Source organism: Poromitra crassiceps (assembly GCF_964638095.1).
Source record: "Poromitra crassiceps genome assembly, chromosome: 15".
Taxonomy (NCBI): Eukaryota; Metazoa; Chordata; class Actinopteri; order Beryciformes; family Melamphaidae; genus Poromitra; species Poromitra crassiceps.
In genome coordinates, this window is record NC_139634.1 from 14,929,868 (window position 1) to 14,953,523 (window position 23,656).

The following is a 23,656-nucleotide window of genomic DNA, read 5'->3' on the forward strand; positions in this document are numbered from 1 at the left end:
GCCACCAAATGTCATGCTTGCTCTCACCCTAGGCCCTCACCTCACTGACTGAGTTCATAAGGTGCTTCCTGTTGAGCGTCATGTTGAGCGTGTTGTTGTGACTCAGCATGGGCGTCTTCATAAATACAAAGTCACTACGGCTGGAGAGGGTGGAGTAGCAGGGCCTGTAGGTGCGCGTGCCCGGCTCCTGGGCGCCTCCCACCACCTCCATATAGCGAATGGGCCCGTCCGTGTTAAGCTGCAGGTGCAGGTCCTTGCTGGGCCTCTGATGGTAGCGGCTGGGCCGGTGGCGACCGTAGCAGCAGCAGTCCGAGTCGCCCAGCACCGGGTCGCGGTGCCTCAGGCAGCGTACCATGAGGATGACGAAGGTGAGGAAGGACACGGCCGAGACGCAGGCTAGGGCGATGATGAGGTACAGGGTGATGTCCGACATGCCGGTGCGGCGGGAGAAGGGTGTGTGGTGGCGAGGGCCCGCCGGAGCGGGGTTAGCCACGCCCTTCTCGTCCACAGTCACTGTGACAGCCACAGTAGTGGACAGCGGGGGGTCACCGTTGTCCTGGATGATGACCAGTATGTCAAAAGTCAACCCTCCTTCCTCCTCTGCCAGCTTGCGGGCTGTGCGGAGCTCACCCGTGTGGGCACCGATACGGAACAGGCCAGCGTTTGGCCCGGGGGCGATGGAATAGAACAACCAGGCGTTGTGCCCGCTGTCCGCGTCCACCCCTACAAGTTTATTTATGAGGTGCCCTGGGCTGGCCGACTGGGGCACCGTGAGCTGTAGTCCTGTGTCTTTAGCGTAGGAGGGGTGAACGACCACTGGTGCATTGTCATTCAGGTCCACCACAAACACATGCACAGTGACGTTAGCTGTCCGTGGGGGCACGCCGGCGTCCCGGGCCTGCACCTCGATGCGGAAGGCGTTGAGCTGCTCGTGATCCAGCGAGCGCATGCTGTAGATGTGGCCGTTCTCTGGGTTGATGTAGACGTAAGAGGAGATGGATGAGCCATGGACCATGCTGGGAAGGATGGAGTAGGAGACGTGTGCATTGTCCCCAAGATCTGGGTCTGTGGCTGAAACGACAGCAAGGGGGGTGCTGCCAGTATTGTTCTCTGGAATGTCCACAGAGTATGAGGGCTGGGAGAAGGTGGGGGCGTTGTCATTGACATCAGAAAGCTTCACCGTGAAGGTGGTGCGTGATGACAGGGGAGGGGCGCCTGCGTCAGTGGCCATGATGACCACCGTGTACTCCGGGACACTCTCGCGGTCCAGGTTGCCATGGGTGATGAGGCTGTAGTGGCCGCCAAAGGCTGAGTTCAATTTGAATGGCAGTCCTGATTGGACCTTTAACGTTACCTCCCCATTCTTCCCAGAGTCCAGGTCCCGTGCACTGATGAGCGCTATCACAGTCTCTGGTGCTGAATCCTCTCTGATAGGACTCGTCAGTGACGTCAGTGTCACCTCTGGTGTGTTGTCGTTCACATCAGTGATGTCCACTATGACGTTGCAGGAGCCCTCCATAGCAGGGGAGCCACCATCCCTGGCCTGCACTGTTATGTGGTACACACTGGCTGCTTCATAATCCACATCACCGTTCACACGGATCTCCCCGCTTTTAGAATCCACACTGAAAAGCTTGACCACACGTTCCGGTGTATATTTACTAAATAGGAACGATAATTCTCCATTCTGACCCGAATCCGCGTCAGTCGCGTTCAATTTCGTCACTAAAGTGCCCAGTGCTACATTTTCTAATAGGCTAACTTTCTTTACCGGCTCTTCAAAGACGGGCGCATTGTCATTCACGTCCAGAATTTTAATGAGCAGGAGGGTCGAGCCAGATCTCTCCGGCTGCCCCCCATCCACGGCGGTGAGCAACAGGCGAAACGAGGCCTGCGTCTCCCTGTCCAGAGCCTTTTCTACAACCAGCTCAGGAAACTTACTGCCGTCGCTTTTCGTTTCCACGTTCAAAATAAAACAGTCGTTTGGTGCGAGGTGATAAGTGCGTAAAGAGTTGGTACCCACGTCTGGGTCGTGTGCGCTGTCCAAACGGAACCTTGTACCCGGCGCGGCCGCCTCTGATATCTCCAGAGAAATGTTCTTGGTTGAAAACTGCGGCGCATTGTCATTCACATCCACAATGTCCACCACGACGCGGTATATTTGTAAAGGATTCTCAAGAACTATTTCAAATTGTAATGAACACGTTGGACTTAACTCGCACATGCGCTCCCTGTCAATTTTTTGTCTAATGACCAAATCCCCGGTCGCCTGGTTTACCTCGAAATACTGCGCTGATTCCGAGACCACCCGCAACTTCCTCTGGATAATCCGTTGGGCGGTCAGACTCAAATCTTTACCGATATTCCCAACAACAGATCCCGGGGTTAGCTCCTCCGAAACGGAATAGCTGAGCTGGGCGGACGCGCATGAGAAGCAAGCCAGAGAAAAGCAAAGCCTCAGCACCGGCCACCCTCCTCCGGAGCGCTTCCTCTGTCTGGAGTCCATTGTGCTGCGCTCCCACAATGGGAAAGTTTTGCTGTCCTTCTTTCACCGTAGCACATCCATAGTTACATTAAAACAACGCGACAGGCCGGCGGTAAACATCTCCGTTTGAGAAAAAGAGCGATGGGAAGTTTTGATGTGATCATGACGATCGTCGTTTTGGGGAAAACGAGGGGAAAAAACTTTCTGCCTCCTCTGAAACTCTCCGCTCTGCCTGCCTGTCTCTGCTTCACACCTCCCCTCATGGGCGGGGAGAGGCCACAGGCCCTCCCTCCCATTGGAAGACAGGGGTGAACCAACCTCTGTCACACAGCACCATAGACTGTAGAGCACAGAGAGAGTGAACACTTCTCAGTGTAGGCCTAGCTCCTTTTACACAGACAGTCACAGGCAAGTATGAAATCCATTCTGGTTGGTTTTTAGATAGCCTATAAAATCAGCTGTAAACTCACAACGGAACGACTGATAGCAGAGTTATTCCAAGATATTGGAAATTATGCAATTTTACATAAACAAAGACAACAGCAAGAGGAGGGTAAATGTGAACTTAAAGGGGACATCTCATTTATCTTAATTGCATACACCTTTCCCTCACATGTTGTCATGCCACTGAAAGCTTCTCATAGCCAAAACAGCAGTGTACAAGCACCAATTATTTATAGCAATGCTATTTGTACCCGCAAGGGGGCATGCTTTCCAAACTGGTTCTTCTTTCCCTAAAGTTCTGTTCCTGTTAAAGGAAAGTTATGGAGCTTGTCTATCTGAGCTGTCCTGTAATTATACACTGCACACATCACTTTTTTTATTGTTACTATTTTGCACATTTTAGAATAATTATTAAAGATGCCAAAACTGTGAAATAACACAAATGGAATTGTGCAAATCAAAACGATCTCATAAGATTATTTAAAGTAGCCACCCTTTGTCTTGATAGAAAGGCAGATGCTTTGGAAAGAAATCCAGACCACACATATAGGCATCAACTTCACTATTTATATTTGTCTAAGAAACACATTTCAAGCATGCAGATCAAAATAGTTTTAAAGTCACGAAAAGCATTCACTGAGGTCTCTGGAAACGTTTGACTGGTAGTGTATAATTCACTAATGGAGACAATTTGAAGAATATAGGCCAGTACATAAAATAGCAAACTGTTTGAGACTGAGGCACTGTTGCAAGTTAAAATAAAGTGTTAATACTATAATAGCTTTAATCTATAAGCCATTTACAAGCAGTTAGTTAATGATGAATTACAAATTATGTATTACTTATTATATTATAGATGTTAGAATCTGATCAGCCCACCATCAATACTCATATTAGTTCAACATTTATATCTGAATTATAAGCAAGGGATAAAACTATCTTATGTCAGTTGTAAAACATTAGCTGATGCTGGTAACATTCACACATAATTATGCAAACTTCCATAAATTGTAGTGCTAACTGATTATTTACTCGTTTTATAAATTATTTGTTACTATGTTGAAAAATAAAATATAAATATTACTGTATAGATACCCATTTATAAACTTGTTGATGCCCCTAATCTAAAGTAGCAACTTATTCCAGTCTATTAATATTGACATCTGTTAGTACCAGGGTAGCCTATTAGCAATGACCATACTGTTTATTTAAATTATGAGCTGAAGTGGATACATTTTGATTGGTAAGATATAGACCAAAAATCTCTGGATAATCCTAAAAATGGATAAGTGTAAAATGTAATTTTGCTGTTATGAAATGAGGAGGAAAATGTATATATGGAGGCACATTATTAGCAATTGTGATATAACCATAGCATAGAAAGGCTAGCCACAATATGCCCACTCCCATTCAATGTGGGAGTGGATACTGCAGGTAGGGTCAAGGGAGGGGGCGGGGCTAGGGGAGAGGGGCTGTAGCTAGCTAGGGATATGAAGGTCGTATAGAGAGTCAGGGTTTGAGGGGTGGGTCGGGGGGGGGGCTGGTTTTGGCTAGGCATATCTGTGAGGTGGGAGGCGATGTGGTCAGAAAAGGGGCGTGGCTAGGGAAAAGGGGCCATAACTAGGGATAGGAAGGTCATAGAGCATCAAGGGGTGGGTAGGGGGAGTCGCTAGGTGTATTTGGGTGGTGGGAGGGAGTGTGGACATGAAAGGAGTGGGGCTATAGGTAAAAGGGACCGCAGCTAGGGATAGGAAGGTCAGAGAGAGTCGGGGTTCGATGGGTGTTTAGGAGTGGCTAGGTGTATCTGTGTGGTGTGAGGTGGTGTGATAAGGAAGGGGCAGGGTTAGGGAAGAGCTATGGATAGGAATTTCGTAGAGAGTCGGATGTGGTTAGGGTTCTGATCCAACTCACAAAATTTGCATATAGCAGACTGGAGTAATGGGCCTTGGTGGAGGTCTGCACTCTCCAAGTGCACTTTTAGTTGATTGATTGATTCTTTGATAAAGGGAAACAATTTCTAATATATTTTTTTCCTGTTTTGCTCACCTGCTGGCTCTCAAAGGTCCAGGTGCTGTCTGGTAAAGACGCGTCCAGGACATTGATCATCTCCTTAAAGTCAGTGGTGCTGCTGGGCTTAACGAAGGTGAAATCACTGTACTCTGACATGGGAGAGAGACAGGACCTGAAGGACTGGCTCTGAGACAACATGTCTCCTCCCAGGACCTCCACGTACTTAATAGGCCCATCAGAGTTGAGCTGGATCTGCAGGTTTCTGTTGGGGTTCTTGTAGCCATCACAGTCGCTCCGTCTCATGCAGCAGCTACCACTGCTTCTACTGTCTCTAATGCATTTAACCGCTAAGATGAGAAAAGTCAACAGAGACAGCACGGACACCGAGGCCAGAGCCAGAATCAAATAAAGGGTGATTCTCCCAGTTTTCTTGCTGGGCTCAGCCGCTTTCTGTCGGAGGTCCAAGATGGGCTCGTGGAGGCCGTCCTCTAGCAGGATGGACACGGTGACCGTGCCGGACTGGACCGGTTCCCCGTCGTCCTTGATCTCTATGAGCAGCCTCTGAGAGGACTCGTCCTGCTCGGACACAGGGCGTTTAGTCCTCACCTCCCCTGTGTAAAGATTGACAGTGAACAGAGAGGCATCTGTGGCCTCGGCCAGCTTATAGGAGATCCAGGCGTTATGGCCCGAGTCTGCATCCACAGCCGTCACTTTAGTCACCAGGTGGCCCGCTTTAGCGGAGCGGGGCATCCTCTGATGAGAGAGGGAGCCCAGGGCAGCGGAGGAGGGGTAAATAACAGCAGGGGCATTGTCGTTCTGGTCCAGAATAAAAACATGGACAGTGGTGTTGCTGCTCAGAGACGGAGAGCCCTGGTCCTTTGCCTGCACCCGAATCTGAAACACCTTGAGTTTCTCATAGTCAAACGAGTGCATGCTGTAGATGCTGCCATTATCAGAGTTGATGTAGACATAGGAGGACACAGACACGTCCTGCACTTTAGAGTCCAGGATGGAGTAGGACATCTTGGCGTTTTCACCAGAATCCAGATCAGATGCTGAGACTGAGTAGAGAATAGAGCCTGGCTGCCCATTCTCTTTTAAATATACATTATAGGAGGGCTGAGAGAATCTAGGAGGGTTGTCATTCACATCAGTGATGCTGACAGCTATAGTTTTCTTACTAGACAGAGGAGGAGAGCCTGAATCAGTGGCTGTTATCTCAATATTATACTCTGAGAAGCTCTCTCGGTCTAAAACACCACTGGTTACCAGTGCATAATTGTTAGAAAAAGAGGGTTTCAGACTAAAAGGAGAACCTTTGGGGAGATTTAACATCACTTTACCGTTATCACCAGAGTCAAGGTCTCGTGCACTAATCAGAGCCACTACAGTGCCACTTGATGCGTCCTCGCGCACTGGCTTCGGCTGAGAGGTGAGCACAATTTCTGGAGCATTATCATTGAAGTCAAATATGTCCACCTGCACACGACAGTGACCCTCCATTTCAGGACTGCCCTTATCTTTTGCAATTATATCAATACCATATGAGGAGGTAGTCTCATAGTCTAAATCTCCTTTTAGAATTATTTCACCTGTTAAAGGATTAATGTCAAACACTGCCAATACAGAATCCAGTGTTCCAGAACCAAATGAGAATTCGATCTCACCATTTGAACCTTCATCTGCATCTGTTGCTTTGGGCTGGATAACAACACCTTTTTCACTTTTTTCACCTAAAGTGACTTTGTAAAGTTTCTTCTCAAACACCGGAGAGTTATCATTATTATCAAGTACAGTAATGGTTATTTGTGAGGTACCCGATCTTACTGGGTTTCCTCCATCTAATGCTGTTAGTAATAGTTTGTGAACAGCTTTTGTCTCTCGATCCACAGGCTTCTCTAAAATAAGTTCAGGGATCGTCTTACCTCCCTCTATTTCCTTCATTTTAAGAGAAAAACACTCATTTTTGCTAAGAGCATAAGATTTGAGTGAATTGCTTCCAACGTCGGGGTCCAATGCGCCCTCCAAAAGAAAACGGGTTCCAACTGCTGTTAATTCGGCTATTTTTAATGATAGCGCATTTGAAAGAAAACTTGGAGAATTGTCATTAATGTCTCTTATTTCCACCTCAATTCGATGTAATTGTAGCGGATCCTCAATAACAACCTGCAGAGGTAGAACACAGCTGGCGCTTTGTCCGCACAAAGCCTCTCTGTCTATTCTGTCATTCACCACCAGCTCGCCTTTCCCCGCATCCAAACTGAAATACTGCTTACCCGCTTCAGAGGCGACACGCAGTTTGCGGTCAAAAATCTCTGATAATCCCAAACCCAGATCTTTGACTAGATTTCCTACCACAGAGCCCTGTTTCAGTTCCTCCGGGATTGTGTAGCGAGTCTGTCCGTCTATTGTACTCCACAAGAGAAAGAAATGATGCCACCAAAGAGCCTGCCATCTCCAGTCTCGGTATCCCGTTCTCTTTGTCATCCCCGATCCGTTAGAATACGTTATTTCCAACCGAGAAAAACGGATAACCTAAAGTGATAATCCATTGCCAGAGAGCAGAGCCTTTCTGTTGCAAAGATCACAAAAATATATATTCATGGCAACAGCAAAAAAATCAAGAAATACTGTAATATAGGAGTGTATGAGCGCATCACCCCCTCTCCTCCATCTGAGGTTTGTAAGGTTTTCGGTGCTGAGGCTGAATGGGGGAGGGAGTAGATCTCTTTGTACAGTTCTGTTTGCGATTGGTGCACAGCATGCATCTCTACCATCCAATAGGAGGGACACTGGGCAGCGCCCGCCTCGTGGCACCGTCACACAAGAGCGAGTGAAAAATAAATAAATAAATATGAGAGGATGTAAACAGATTATATCATAAACTCATTGTTACTTTGCATGGAATAAATGTATTCAGGAAACGACTTGTGTAGGATGCAATTCTTGTTAACATGCCGTTTAACTGAGACAGTCTTTGTTTTCATTGATTCTCTTCTTCATAGCAAAATATGCCATCAATTATGTTTAAGTCATGAACTATAACAAACAACATTATGAAAGGTTCCATGGGTGAAAACAAAATCCTGAAATGTATTATTGAAATGTGTATTCTCATTGTTCCACGTATGCTTATAAACAGCCATTAACAACCAGGTTTTAATGCACTCTAGGGCTCCAAGGTTAAAATTGGATTGGTGGCGCTGTTCACAGCTGTGGTGCTGAAATGCGCAGACACAACCTCCAAGTGAAATAATAACAGCAGCAGTGCAAAAAAGAAATACATCTATAGACACTTAAGTCGCCAACTACAACAAACGACATTATACAACAGGTTCCATGGAGGAAAACAGAATCCTGAAATGTATTATTGAATTGTTTATCTATTCACACCTTTGCTATGACTAAACAGCTAACAACCACATTAAAATGCACTGTGTGGGGTCTGATTCCAATTCGTTTGGTGTCGCTGTTCGCAGCTGTGGTGCTGAAATGCGCAGACACATTCTCCAAGTGAAATAATAACAGCGGCAGTGCAAAAAAGATTGTCTATAGACACTTTCACCAACTACAACAACCCCCATATGACAGGTATAATGGATGAAAACAGATCGCTGAAATGTATTGGTCTAGAAATAGTCATGTATTTTCACTGTTACACCTTTGCTATGAGTACACAGCCATTAACAACCACATTAGAATGCACTATATGGGCCATGAGAGTTAAATTCGATTGGTGTCGCTGTCCATATATAGCTGTGGTGCTGAAACGCTCAGACACTCTTCAAATGAAACAATAACAGCTGCGATGCAAAAAAAAAGATTGTCGAGAGATACTTGTGAGTCCTGATTTGACGAATACTGTTCGTTTGCTCTATGATGGCTGAATTACACGTGTTCTAATTTTAATGTAAATATATTGACCCACAAGCCAGCAAAAATAGGATACATACAAAAATCTATAGCCTACTCAAATTTGTTGTCGTGCCCTATTGCAGTTTGTTACTAAAAAGCAAAGGCCTGTGGGGAGATAGGTGTAACATTTCTAAATTGCTATTAAGAGGAGAGAAACATGGTGGAAATATCGAATTGCAGTTATTCTCTGCTCACCTGCTGGCTCTCAAAGGTCCAGGTGCTGTCTGGTAAAGACGCGTCCAGGACATTGATCATCTCCTTAAAGTCTGTGGTGCTGCTGGGCTTAACGAAGGTGAAGTCACTGTACTCTGACATGGGAGAGAGACAGGACCTGAAGGACTGGCTCTGAGACAACATGTCTCCTCCCAGGACCTCCACGTACTTAATAGGCCCATCAGAGTTGAGCTGGATCTGCAGGTTTCTGTTGGGGTTCTTGTAGCCATCACAGTCGCTCCGTCTCATGCAGCAGCTGCCACTGCTTCTACTGTCTCTAATGCATTTAACCGCTAAGATGAGAAAAGTCAACAGAGACAGCACGGACACCGAGGCCAGAGCCAGAATCAAATAAAGGGTGATTCTCCCAGTTTTCTTGCTGGGCTCAGCCGCTTTCTGTCGGAGGTCCAAGATGGGCTCGTGGAGTCCGTCCTCTAGCAGGATGGACACGGTGACTGTGGCGGACTGGACCGGTTCCCCATCGTCCTTGATCTCTATGAGCAGCCTCTGAGAGGACTCGTCCTGCTCGGACACAGGGCGTTTAGTCCTCACCTCCCCTGTGTACAGATTGACAGTGAACAGAGAGGCGTCTGTGGCCTCCGCCAGTTTATAGGAGATCCAGGCGTTATGGCCCGAGTCTGCGTCCACAGCCGTCACCTTAGTCACCAGGTGGCCCGCTTTAGCGGAGCGGGGCATCCTCTGATGAGAAAGGGAGCCCAGGGCAGCGGAGGAGGGGTAAATAACAGCGGGAGCATTGTCGTTCTGGTCCAGGATAAAAACATGGACAGTGGTGTTGCTGCTCAGAGAGGGAGAGCCCTGGTCCTTTGCCTGCACCCGAATCTGAAACACCTTGAGTTTCTCATAGTCAAACGAATGCATGCTGTAGATGCTGCCGTTATCAGAGTTGATGTAGACATAGGAGGACACAGACACGTCCTGCACTTTAGAGTCCAGGATGGAGTAGGACATCTTGGCGTTTTCACCAGAATCCAGATCAGATGCTGATACTGAGTAGAGAATAGAACCTGGCTGCCCATTCTCTTTTAAATACACATTATAGGAGGGCTGAGAGAATCTAGGAGGGTTGTCATTCACATCAGTGATGCTGACAGCTATAGTCTTCTTACTAGACAGAGGAGGAGAGCCTGAATCAGTGGCTGTTATCTCAATATTATACTCTGAGAACCTCTCTCGGTCTAAAACACCACTGGTTACCAGTGCGTAATTATTAGAAAAAGATGGTTTCAGACTAAAAGGAGAACCTTTGGGGAGTTGTAACGTCACTTTACCGTTATCACCGGAGTCAAGGTCTCGGGCACTAATCAGAGCCACTACGGTGCCACTTGGTGCGTCCTCGCGCACTGGCTTTGGCTGAGACGTTAGAACAATTTCGGGAGAATTATCATTAACATCTATAACGTCAATCTGGACTCGACAATGGCCCTCCATTCTCGGAATGCCCTTGTCTTTTGCAGTTATCTCAATTTTATAAGATGTAGCAGTTTCATAATCTACTTCTCCTTTCAAATAAATTTCTCCTGTTAATGAATTCATTTCAAATATTGATAAGACGGAATCCGGTGTCCGCGAGCCAAAATAGAATTCAACCTCACCATTTAGACCTTCGTCAGCATCAGTGGCTGTAGTCTGGATTACAAAAGCACCCTTTGCAGTATTTTCCACTAAAGACACTTTGTATATATTTTTCTCAAAAACCGGAAAATTGTCATTGATGTCAAGCACAGTTATGGTTATCTGTGCGGTGCCAGACATGACTGGGTTCCCTCCGTCTAACGCTGTCAGTAGTAGCTTATGAACTGCTTTCTTCTCTCGGTCCAGAGGCTTTTCTAACACTAACTCTGGGACAGTTTTGCCATCCTCGTCCTTCATTTTCAAAGCAAAACATTCGTTTTTACTCAAGGTGTAGGATTTAAGCGAGTTACTTCCCACGTCAGGGTCCTCTGCGCACTCCAGAGGAAAGCGAGTGCCCACTGCTGCCAATTCAGCTATTTCCAAAGATAATTCTTTTGTAAGAAAATTAGGCGAATTATCATTTATATCTTTTATTTCTACCTCAATTCGATGCAAATGTAGCGGGTTCTGTATAACAACTTGCAGAGGTAGAACACAGCTGGCGCTTTGTCCGCACAAAGCCTCTCTGTCTATTCTATCATTCACCACCAGCTCGCCTTTCCCCGCATCCACACTGAAATACTGCTTACCCGCCTCAGAGGCGACACGCAGTTCACGCTCAAAAATCTCTGATAGTCCCAAACCCAGGTCTTTGGCTAGATGTCCTACCACAGAGCCCTGTTTTAGTTCCTCCGGGATTGTGTAGCGAGTCTGTCCGTCTATTGTACTCCACAAGAGAAAGAAATGATGCCACCAAAGAGCCTGCCATCTCCAGTCTCGGTATCCCGTTCTCTTTGTCATCCCTGCTCCGTTATAACACGTTATTCCACATCGAGATACTGTTCAGAATTATGTTAAAATCCATAACTGCAGAGGTTATTCCAGTACAAAGATCACCAACAGATGTAAGCATGGTAAGGTTAAAAATGATGTTATTTATTCTGTGAGTAAATACACGCATCCTCCTCTCTTCTCCTGCTCTGAGTTAAACGACAGTGCTGAGGCTGCATGGGGGAGGGAGTAGATCTCTTTGTACAGTTCTGCTTGCTATTGGTGCACAGCATCTATCCTTTCGTGCAATAAGAAACGTCAGTGAGCAGCAGTGCTCTTAAAGACACATGAAATAACACGATGGAATGTCATATGTATTTAATGAAAATAAAATAAAATATGCTAATAAAAAAACATTTTTCTTACAATCATCAATAATAATTGTATTTACTTTATGATGTAAACAACCCTCCCATAAATTAAGCCACGTTTTATGTGGTTTAATTCAGAACAATTTTGTAGGAGGTCCAGCAAATGAAATTAAAATTAAAGTCCTTGAAATGTTTTAAACAGGCAGTTGACAACATTGACAGGCCATCCATGCTATGGAACACAGCCGTTCATTTAGTGTCGCTGTCCAAGGACTTGGTGCTGAAACAATGAGCCATTCATGCAGTCACTCACCTATCAGACACACTGCAAATCCCACAATTAGACAGACTTCAGCTATACTACCACATGTTGAAAAAGTAATGGCAGCGGTTCTGAACAAATGTTGCCATGTTCAGCACCACGGACAGCGTACAAGCACTCCGCATAAAAAGCCGCGCCGGTAGGCAATATTTGATCAATCTTGTCAGTTATATGCGCACATAACGTCATTCCTGGCGGTTAAGTTGTGGCACTCCCCCCCCTCGTTTTTTCCTCAGCATCCCAGGTTCAGAATATGTGCCCGTGTCTATGAGTCCAACGATAAGGTTAACCAAAATACAACTTAACACTTAAAGTTATTTGACATAGTTTGTTATTTAGGTCAACATGTCAACTTGACATAACTTTACATGGAGCAATCCTCATAGCATTTTTGTCAGGATTTGGTGAACCAAAAATACTGCCATTATAATGATTCGCCAATTGATCATTGATTCCTTCATTGATTCACTCACTCATTCATTCATTCATTCATTCATTGGTCGTTATAATTCAGTTGTTCAGTGATTCTTTCTTTACTTCCTTCATTCTTTCTTTCTTTCTTTCTTTCTTTCTTTCTTTCTTTCTTTCTTTCTTTCTTTCTTTCTTTCTTTCTTTCTTTCTTTCTTTCTTTCTGTATAGAGGGTATGCATGTGATGTCACAGAGGCAGAAGTCACTGTGGGGTCACGCCCACTGATTCACAGCAAGACTGAGCTTGAATGCAGTAATCAGCCTAGATAACTGACACCTGCTGCTCAGGGAGGAACTTGACACTCATTTTGACACTCATTCCTGATTAAGGGGGCGTGCTCCAGTGGGTGAGCATACCCTCTATTGCCATGCTGTTGAAAAATTATTTTGAATGTGACGATGTGTGTTTCTTAGTTTTATTTGCTTTTATTTATTAAAAAAATCTATCATTTGTGCAGGATATGCACTATAAAAACATTAACTGAATGCAGAACAACATACCACGTAATTAAAACATATAGCTATTCACATTTGGTATGAAAATAGCCTATCAACAATCACAATAGGCTACATTTATTCTCTGCTCACCTGCTGGCTCTCAAAGGTCCAGGTGCTGTCTGGTAAAGACGCGTCCAGGACATTGATCATCTCCTTAAAGTCAGTGGTGCTGCTGGGCTTAACGAAGGTGAAATCACTGTACTCTGACATGGGAGAGAGACAGGACCTGAAGGACTGGCTCTGAGACAACATGTCTCCTCCCAGGACCTCCACGTACTTAATAGGCCCATCAGAGTTGAGTTGGATCTGCAGGTTTCTGTTGGGGTTCTTGTAGCCATCACAGTCACTCCGTCTCATGCAGCAGCTACCACTGCTTCTACTGTTTCTAATGCATTTAACTGCTAAAATGAGAAAAGTCAACAGAGACAGCACGGACACCGAGGCCAGAGCCAGAATCAAATAAAGGGTGATTCTCCCAGTTTTCTTGCTGGGCTCAGCCGCTTTCTGTCGGAGATCCAAGATGGGCTCGTGGAGGCCGTCCTCTAGCAGGATGGACACGGTGACCGTGCCAGACTGGACCGGTTCCCCGTCGTCCTGGATCTCTATGAGCAGCTTCTGAGAGGACTCGTCCTGCTCGGACACAGGGCGTTTAGTCCTCACCTCCCCTGTGTACAGATTGACAGTGAACAGAGAGGCGTCTGTGGCCTCGGCCAGCTTATAGGAGATCCAGGCGTTATGGCCCGAGTCTGCGTCCACAGCCGTCACTTTAGTCACCAGGTGGCCCACTTTAGCAGAGCGGGGCATCCTCTGATGAGAGAGGGAGCCCAGGGCAGCGGAGGAGGGGTAAATAACAGCGGGGGCATTGTCGTTCTGGTCCAGGATAAAAACATGGACAGTGGTGTTGCTGCTCAGAGACGGAGAGCCCTGGTCCTTTGCCTGCACCCGAATCTGAAACACCTTGAGTTTCTCATAGTCAAAAGAGTGCATGCTGTAGATGCTGCCATTATCAGAGTTGATGTAGACATAGGAGGACACAGACATGTCCTGCACTTTAGAGTCCAGGATGGAGTAGGACATCTTGGCATTTTCACCAGAATCCAGATCAGATGCTGAGACTGAGTAGAGAATAGAGCCTGGTAGCCCATTCTCTTTTAAATACACATTATAGGAGGGCTGAGAGAATCTAGGAGGGTTGTCGTTCACATCAGTGATGCTGACAGCTATAGTTTTCTTACTAGATAGAGGAGGAGAGCCTGAATCAGTGGCTGTTATCTCAATATTATACTCTGAGAACCTCTCTCGGTCTAAAACACCACTGGTTACCAGTGCATAATTATTAGAAAAAGAGGGTTTCAAAGTAAAAGGAGAACCTTTGGGGAGTTGTAACGTCACTTTACCGTTATCACCGGAGTCGAGGTCTCGTGCACTAATTAAAGCCACTAGGGAACCACTCCGGGCGTCTTCGCGCACCGGTTGCGGTTCAGACGTGAGAAAAATTTCTGGAGAATTATCATTAACATCTATAACATCTATCTGGACTCGACAGTGGCCCTCCATTTCTGGAAGGCCTTTGTCTTTTGCAGTTATCTCAATTTTATAAGAGGTAGCAGTCTCGTAATCAATTTCTCCTTTCAAATCAATTTCTCCCGTTAATGAATTAATTTCAAATACTGATAAGACGGAATCCGGTGTCCCCGAGCCAAAAGAGAATTCAACCTCACCATTTGGACCTTCGTCAGCATCAGTGGCTGTAGTCTGGATTACAAAAGCTCCCTTTGCACTATTCTCGACTAAATATACTTTATATATATTTTTCTCGAATACAGGGAAATTATCGTTGTTATCAAGCACAGTGATGGTTATCTGTGCGGTGCCAGACATGACTGGGTTCCCTCCGTCTAACGCCGTCAGTAGAAGCTGATGAACCGCTTTCTTCTCTCGGTCCAGAGGCTTTTCTAACACTAACTCGGGGACAGATTTGCCATCCTCAACGTCCTTCATTTTCAAAGCAAAACACTCGTTTTTACTCAAGGTGTAGGATTTAAGCGAGTTACTCCCTACGTCAGGGTCCTCTGCGCACTCCAAAGGAAAGCGAGTGCCCACTGCTGCCAATTCCGCTATTTTCAAAGATAGTTCTTTTCTAAGAAAAGTGGGGGAGTTATCATTTATATCTTTTATTTCTACCTCAATTCGATGCAAAAGTAGGGGATTCTGTATAACAACTTGCAGAGGCAGAACACAGCTGGCGCTTTGTCCGCACAAAGCCTCTCTGTCTATTCTGTCATTCACCACCAGCTCTCCCTTCCCCGCATCCACACTGAAATACTGCTTACCCGCCTCAGAGGCGACACGCACATTACGGTCAAAAACCTCTGATAGTCCCAAACCCAGGTCTTTGGCTAGATGTCCTACCACAGAGCCCTGTTTCAGTTCCTCCGGGATTGTGTAGCGAGTCTGTCCGTCTATTGTACTCCACAAGAGAAAGAAATTATGCCACCAAAGAGCCTGCCATCTCCAGTCTCGGTATCCCATTCTCTTTGTCATCCCTGATCCGTTATAACACGTATTCCTCATTGAGATATTGTTCAGAATGATGCTCAATGTTAAAATCCATAACCGCAGATGTTATTTCAGTACAAAGATCACCAACAGATATACCGGTAAGCATGGTAAAGTGCAAAATTATGTTAGTCTGTGAGTAAATAAACGCATCCCCCTCTCTTCTCCAGCTCTGAGTATTTTAACGGCTACAGTGCTGAGGCTGCATGGGGGAGGGAGTAGATCTCTTTGTACAGTTCTGTTCGCTATTGGTGCACAGCATCTATCCTTTCGTGCAATAAGAACATCAGTGAGCAGTGCTCTTAAAGACACAGTGGCTTAGTCTGTCTCAAATGAATGTAAGAGCTTATGGAAAAGCACGAGGCAATGCCTTTGGCAATGTGCCATGTATGTATTTAATGAAGATAAAAATCAAATATGTTCATAAAAATCAAATTTGTTCTTACAATAATAATGTTTTATTTAGGCTACTTTATGATTTCAACAGACCTTAAGTCGTTTTCTATCGTTTAATTCAGAACAATTTTGTAGGAGGCCCAACAAATAAAATTAAAGTTAAAGCCCTTGAAATGTTTTAAACAGGCAGTTGACAACATTGACAGGGCATAAAAAGTAGCCTAATTTAACCCCATGCTATGAAACACAGTCCGTTCATTGATGTGTCGCTGTCCAAACACTTGGTGCTGAAACAATGAGCCATTCATGCACTGCAGTCACCTACTGCAAATCCCACAAGAAACTACTAGACAGAGTTCAGCTGACCATAACATATTGAAAAAATAAACGAGAGTGGTTCTGATCAAATGTTGCCATGTTCAGCACCACGGACAGCATCAGCACTCCGCATACAAAAGCCGCGCTGGTGTTGTCAGAAGCGTATATATGCGCACATAACGTATTTCCTGCTAGTTAAATTGCGCCTCCACCCCCCACCCCTCGTTTTTTCCTCAGCATCCCATGTTCAGAATATGTTCCCGCGGCTATGAGTCAAACGATAAGGTTAACCAAAATACAGGTTCACAATTAAACTTGACATAGTTTATGTAGGTCAACATGTAAATTTGACCTAATGAAGCAATCCTCACAGCATATTTTGCAAGGATTTGGTGAAGCAAAAATACTGCAATTAGTAAAATAATCATTCGCTAATTTATCCATTGATTCATGTATTCATATTTATTTATTTATTTATTTATTTATTTATTTATTTATTTATTTATTTATTTATTTATTTATTTATTTATTTACTTATTCATTTATTTATTTATTTATTTATTTATTTATTTATTGCCATGGTTTGTTAAAAATTCGTGAATGTGACAATGTGCGATGTAGCCATGGAGTCCATGGTGTTGCAGAGGACAAAACAAGGTTTCTTACTGTCTATTAGCATAGAAGCGAAATAAGAAACTGACGGTGATAACGTCTTCATTAGATGCACTATAAGAACACGCAGAACAACATAGGTGCTGCATCAACAATCACAATAGGCTAAATGTTGTTCTCTGCTCACCTGCTGGCTCTCAAAGGTCCAGGTGCTGTCTGGTAAAGACGCGTCCAGGACATTGATCATCTCCTTAAAGTCAGTGGTGCTGCTGGGCTTAACGAAGGTGAAATCACTGTACTCTGACATGGGAGAGAGACAGGACCTGAAGGACTGGCTCTGAGACAACATGTCTCCTCCCAGGACCTCCACGTACTTAATAGGCCCATCAGAGTTGAGCTGGATCTGCAGGTTTCTGTTGGGGTTCTTGTAGCCATCACAGTCGCTCCGTCTCATGCAGCAGCTACCACTGCTTCTACTGTCTCTAACGCATTTAACCGCTAAGATGAGAAAAGTCAACAGAGACAGCACGGACACCGAGGCCAGAGCCAGAATCAAATAAAGGGTGATTCTCCCAGTTTTCTTGCTGGGCTCGGCCGCTTTCTGTCGGAGGTCCAAGATGGGCTCGTGGAGGCCGTCCTCTAGCAGGATGGACACGGTAACCGTGGCGGACTGGACCGGTTCCCCGTCGTCCTTGATCTCTATGAGCAGCCTCTGAGAGGACTCATCCTGCTCAGACACAGGGCGTTTAGTCCTCACCTCCCCTGTGTAAAGATTGACAGTGAACAGAGAGGCGTCTGTGGCGTCCGCCAGCTTATAGGAGATCCAGGCGTTATGGCCCGAGTCTGCGTCCACAGCCGTCACCTTAGTCACCAGGTGACCCGCTTTAGCGGAGCGGGGCATCCTCTGATGAGAGAGGGAGCCCAGGGCAGCGGAGGAGGGGTAAATAACAGCGGGGGCATTGTCGTTCTGATCCAGGATAAAAACATGGACAGTGGTGTTGCTGCTCAGAGATGGAGAGCCCTGGTCCTTTGCTTGCACCCGAATCTGAAACACCTTGAGTTTCTCATAGTCAAACGAGTGCATGCTGTAGATGCTGCCGTTATCAGAGTTGATGTAGACATAGGAGGACACAGACACGTCCTGCACTTTAGAGTCCAGGATGGAGTAGGACATCTTGGCGTTTTCACCAGAATCCAGATCAGATGCTGATACTGAGTAGAGAATAGAGCCTGGCTGCCCATTCTCTTTTAAATACACATTATAGGAGGGCTGAGAGAATCTAGGAGGGTTGTCATTCACATCAGTGATGCTGACAGTTATAGTTTTCTTACTAGACAGAGGAGGAGAGCCTGAATCAGTGGCTGTTATTTCAATATTATACTCTGAGAAGCTCTCTCGGTCTAAAACACCACTGGTTACCAGTGCGTAATTATTAGAAAAAGATGGTTTCAAAGTAAAAGGAGAACCTTTGGGGAGTTGTAACGTCACTTTACCGTTATCTCCAGAGTCTCGGTCTCGTACACTGATTAAAGCCACTACGGTCCCACCCGGTGCGTCCTCGCGCACTGGCTTCGGCTGAGAGGTGAGAACAATTTCTGGATAATTATCATTAACATCAATAACATCTATCTGGACTCGGCAGTGGCCCTCCATTTCAGGAATGCCTTTGTCTTTTGCTGTTATCTCAATTTTATAGGATGCAGCAGTCTCGTAATCTACTTCTCCTTTCAAATACATTTCTCCCGTTAATGAATTAATTTCAAATACCGATAACACGGAATCCGGTGTGCGTGAGCCAAAAGAGAATTCAACCTCGCCATTTGGACCTTCGTCAGCATCAGTTGCTGTAGTTTGGATTACAAAAGCACCCTTTGCACTATTCTCCACTAAAGACACTTTGTATATATTTTTCTCGAATACAGGGAAATTGTCATTGATGTCAAGCACAGTGATGGTTATCTGTGCGGTGCCAGACATGACTGGGTTCCCTCCGTCTAACGCTGTCAGTAGTAGCTGATGAACTGCTTTCTTCTCTCGGTCCAGAGGCTTTTCTAACACTAATTCAGGGACAGTTTTGCCATCCTCGTCCTTCATTTTCAAAGCAAAACATTCGTTTTTACTCAAGGTGTAGGATTTGAGCGAGTTACTTCCCACGTCAGGGTCCTCTGCGCTCTCCAAAGGAAAGCGAGTGCCCACTGCTGCCAATTCAGCTATTTTCAAAGATAATTGTTTTGTAAGAAAACTAGGTGAATTATCATTGATATCTTTTATTTCTACCTCAATCCGGTGCAAATGTAGCGGGTTCTGTATCACAACCTGCAGAGGCAGAACACAGCTGGCGCTTTGTCCGCACAAAGCCTCTCTGTCTATTCTATCATTCACCACCAGCTCGCCTTTCCCCGCATCCACATTGAAATACTGCTTACCCGCCTCAGAGGCGACACGCAGTTCACGCTCAAAAATGTCTGATAGTCCCAAACCCAGGTCTTTGGCTAGATTTCCTACCACAGAGCCCTGTTTCAGTTCCTCGGGGATTGTGTAGCGAGTCTGTCCGTCTATTGTACTCCACAAGAGAAAGAAATGATGCCACCAAAGAGCCTGCCATCTCCAGTCTCGGTATCCCATTCTCTTTGTCATCCCTGGTCCGTTATAACACGTTATTCCACATCGAGATACTTTTCAGAATTATGTTAAAATCCATAACTGCAGGTTATTCCAGTACAAAGATCACCAACATATATGCACGGTACGGTGCAAAATTATTTCGTCTTTGAGTAAATAAACGCATCCTCCTCTCTTCTCCAGCTCTGAGTATAGGCTATTTTAACGGCTACAGTGTTGAGGCTGCATGGGGGAGGGAGTAGATCTCTTTGTACAGTTCTGTCCGCTATTGGTGCACAGCATCTATCCTTTCGTGCAATAAGAACGTCAGTGAGCAGTGTTCTTAAAGAGCCACAGTACGCTTTCATACAGTCTGTCTCAATGGATTCAAGAGCTTAATAACACGATTGAATGCATTTGGCAATGTGTCATATGGATTGGATGTGAATAAAAATAGTCTATTCATTAAAAATAGAACAGGTCTTATGATCACAATAATTTTGTTATTTCCTTCGCGATTTAACCCCCCCCCCCCTTCCCATAAATTAGGTCATCTAACGTTTTTTCAGAAACATTTGAGGTCCAAAAAATGCAATTACAATTACAGTCCTTGGAAATTTTAAACAGACACTTAAATCATTGGTGCAAACGTAATTTGCTACCTGCAACAGTCCGTTCATTTGGTGTTGCTGTCCAACAACTTAGTGCTGAAAGAATGAGCCATCCATGCAGCCAGTCACCTAACACAGGCACACATGCACATCCCACAAGAAGCTCTTAGACAGAGTCAACATATGCTGAAACAGCAGCTAACGAGAGTGATGCTGACATCTTAAATGCTACATGTTGCCGTGTTCAGCACCACGGATAGCATACAAGCAATCCGCATAGAAAATCCGTGCTGGTATAATATTTAATATGTTGTCAGTTAAACGTATGCGCTCATAGCATCATGCCAGTTAAGCTGCATCCCGTGTGTTCCCGTGGCTATATTAATCCAACGATAGCACGTAGGTCAACTTCTTAAAAAAGTGATTATATAACTTTACATGAAGCAACCCTCATAGCATATTTTGCCAGAATATGAAGCAAAAAATACTGTCATTATTAAAACGATAACCATGATCCATTAATCCCTTCATTCTCGCATTCATTCATTCATCGTTCCTTCAGTAGTCCAGGGATTTTATTTATTTATTTATTTATTTATTTATTTATTTATTTATTTATTTATTTATTTATTTATTTATTTATTGCCATGGTTTATTGACAAATTCGTTTGAATGTGACAATGTGCGAATTGTCATATTACGCCAGTCCATGGTGTCGCAGAGGACACAATAGCGAATGTTTCTTACTTTTATTTGCATAAAAACGAAATTGGAAAAAAACAAACTGACCGTGATGACGTATTTCTTCATTTGTACAGTATCAACATTAACTGAATGCAGTACAAAATTATAACATAGCTATTACGTTTAGTATGACAATAGCCTATCAACAATCAAAATAGGCTACATTTATTCTCTGCTCACCTGCTGGCTCTCAAAGGTCCAGGTGCTATCTGGTAAAGACGCGTCCAGGACATTGATCATCTCCTTAAAGTCAGTGGTGCTGCTGGGCTTAACGAAGGTGAAATCACTGTACTCTGACATGGGAGAGAGACAGGACCTGAAGGACTGGCTCTGAGACAACATGTCTCCTCCCAGGACCTCCACGTACTTAATAGGCCCGTCAGAGTTGAGTTGGATCTGCAGGTTTCTGTTGGGGTTCTTGTAGCCATCACAGTCGCTCCGTCTCATGCAGCAGCTACCACTGCTTCTACTGTTTCTAATGCATTTAACCGCTAAGATGAGAAAAGTCAACAGAGACAGCACGGACACCGAGGCCAGAGCCAGAATCAAATAAAGGGTGATTCTCCCAGTTTTCTTGCTGGGCTCAGCCGCTTTCTGTCGGAGGTCCAAGATGGGCTCGTGGAGGCCGTCCTCTAGCAGGATGGACACGGTAACCGTGGCTGACTGGACCGGTTCCCCGTCGTCCTTGATCTCTATGAGCAGCCTCTGAGAGGACTCGTCCTGCTCGGACACAGGGCGTTTAGTCCTCACCTCCCCTGTGTACAGATTGACAGTGAACAGAGATGCGTCTGTGGCCTCCGCCATCTTATAGGAGATCCAGGCGTTATGGCCCGAGTCGGCGTCCACGGCCGTCACTTTAGTCACCAGGTGGCCCACTTTAGCGGTGCGGGGCATCCTCTGATGAGAGAGGGAGCCCAGGGCAGCGGAGGAGGGGTAAATAACTGCGGGGGCATTGTCGTTCTGGTCCAGGATAAAAACATGGACAGTGGTGTTGCTGCTCAGAGAGGGAGAGCCCTGGTCCTTTACCTGCACCCGAATCTGAAACACCTTGAGTTTCTCATAGTCAAACGAGTGCATACTGTAGATGCTGCCGTTATCAGAGTTGATGTAGACATAGGAGGACACAGACACGTCCTGCACTTTAGACTCCAGGATGGTGTAGGACATCTTGACGTTTTCACCCAAGTCAGAATCCGTGGCTGACACTGAGCATAATATTTTCCCGGGCGCATTATTTTCTTTTACATAAACAACATAAGAAGGCTGGGAGAAAACCGGCGGGTTGTCATTTATATCTAACAATTCAACAGTGATAATTTTTTCACTCGATAATGAGGGCTTTCCCGAATCAATGGCACTAATTTTGATAGTATATTGGCCATTTTTTTCACGGTCAAGTGGCCCATTCGTTACTAATGTGTAATGGTTGGAGCCGGATGGATTTAACTTGAAGGGAGACTTGGAAGACAAGCTCAATTTCACCTTACCATTGTCCCCTGAATCTGTGTCTTTTGCACTTATCAGTGCAATAACTGTCCCAGTAGCAGAATCTTCTGGAACAGGTGACATTAATGACGTCACAATTATTTCAGGTGTATTATCGTTAATGTCTACTATTTTAATTTCAACGCCACAATGCCCATCCATCTCAGGATTACCTTTGTCTTTAGCGATGACGTCAAATCTATGTAGACCGTTCTTTTCATAGTCTAAAGTCCCTTTGACAACAATAGCTCCAGAAGAAGGTTCAATATTAAACAAAGATAAAATTAAATCCGCTGTTTGCTCTCTAAAAAAGTATTCAATTTCTCCATTTAGACCCTCGTCTGCATCTGTAGCTTTAACATGCAAGATTTCAGTGCCAGGTATTGCGTTTTCGCTGACATTAGCTTCATACACCTGTCTCTCAAACTGCGGTGCATTATCATTGATATCAAGCACTGTAACCGTTATTGCGGATGTCCCTGAACGCACTGGATCTCCACCATCTACAGCAGTGAGAATAAGCTTGTGCACAGGCTGCTTCTCTCGATCGAGAGATTTCTCAAGGACCAATTCGGGATATTTACTTCCATCTTTGTGATTTTTTATGTTTAATTTGAAATGGTCATTTTTGTTGATAGTATAGGTTCGTATTGTATTGCCGACGACGTCTGGATCAAGTGCACTCTCGAGCGGAAATCGTGCGCCTGGATTTGTGGATTCCGCAATCTTCAAAGTCCTCTCTTTAATAACGAAGCTAGGTGAATTATCATTAATATCTTGTATATCAATCTCAACTCTATGCAGCTGCAATGGATTTTCTATAACCACCTCCAATGGCAGCAGACACGGCGCTCTTTGTCCACACAGATCCTCTCTGTCTATTCTGTCACTCACCACCAGTTCTCCCTTTCCCAAGTCCACACTGAAATACTGCTTGCCAGCTTCGGATGTTATTCGCAATTTACGTCGGTGAAGTTCAGGGACAACCAAACCAAGATCTTTGGCTAGATTTCCTACCACAGAACCCTGTTTCAGTTCCTCCGGGATTGTGTAGCGAGTCTGTCCGTCTATTGTACTCCACAAGAGGAAGAAATGATGCCACCACAAAAGCACCTGCCATGCAGGGAGTCTTTTCCACATTATTCCACGATCCATAAAACCCGTTGCTTCTCATTCAAATCCCATTATCTCAATGGATA

At 45.0% G+C, this 23,656-nt stretch overlaps 1 protein-coding gene and 1 pseudogene across 10 annotated transcripts in view; both read right to left on the reverse strand.

Annotated features, from left to right (window-relative positions):
* The window catches only part of LOC310790480 (protocadherin gamma-C5-like), a gene marked incomplete at its 5' end in the record, with an annotated part of 66,299 nt that overhangs the window by 16,997 nt on the left and 25,646 nt on the right, over nucleotides 1-23,656 (reverse strand). For 4 of the 9 annotated variants that reach the window (XM_083652182.1, XM_083652174.1, XM_083652179.1 and 1 more), the window contains one exon: nucleotides 41-2,532. The exons of 1 other annotated variant lie outside the window; for it this stretch is intronic. In XM_083652182.1, the coding sequence (XP_083508308.1) occupies nucleotides 41-2,506 (2,466 nt within the window). Of the gene's footprint in view, nucleotides 1-40; nucleotides 2,533-4,975; nucleotides 7,427-9,049; nucleotides 11,501-23,656 lie in introns of those variants that run through there. 4 more of the 9 variants (XM_083652178.1, XM_083652176.1, XM_083652177.1 and 1 more) reach the window with 2 other exon arrangements.
* Nucleotides 13,206-15,674, reverse strand: LOC310790484 (protocadherin gamma-C5 pseudogene; annotated as a pseudogene). Its single transcript has one exon. The product of its transcript is annotated as a protocadherin gamma-C5 pseudogene (transcript).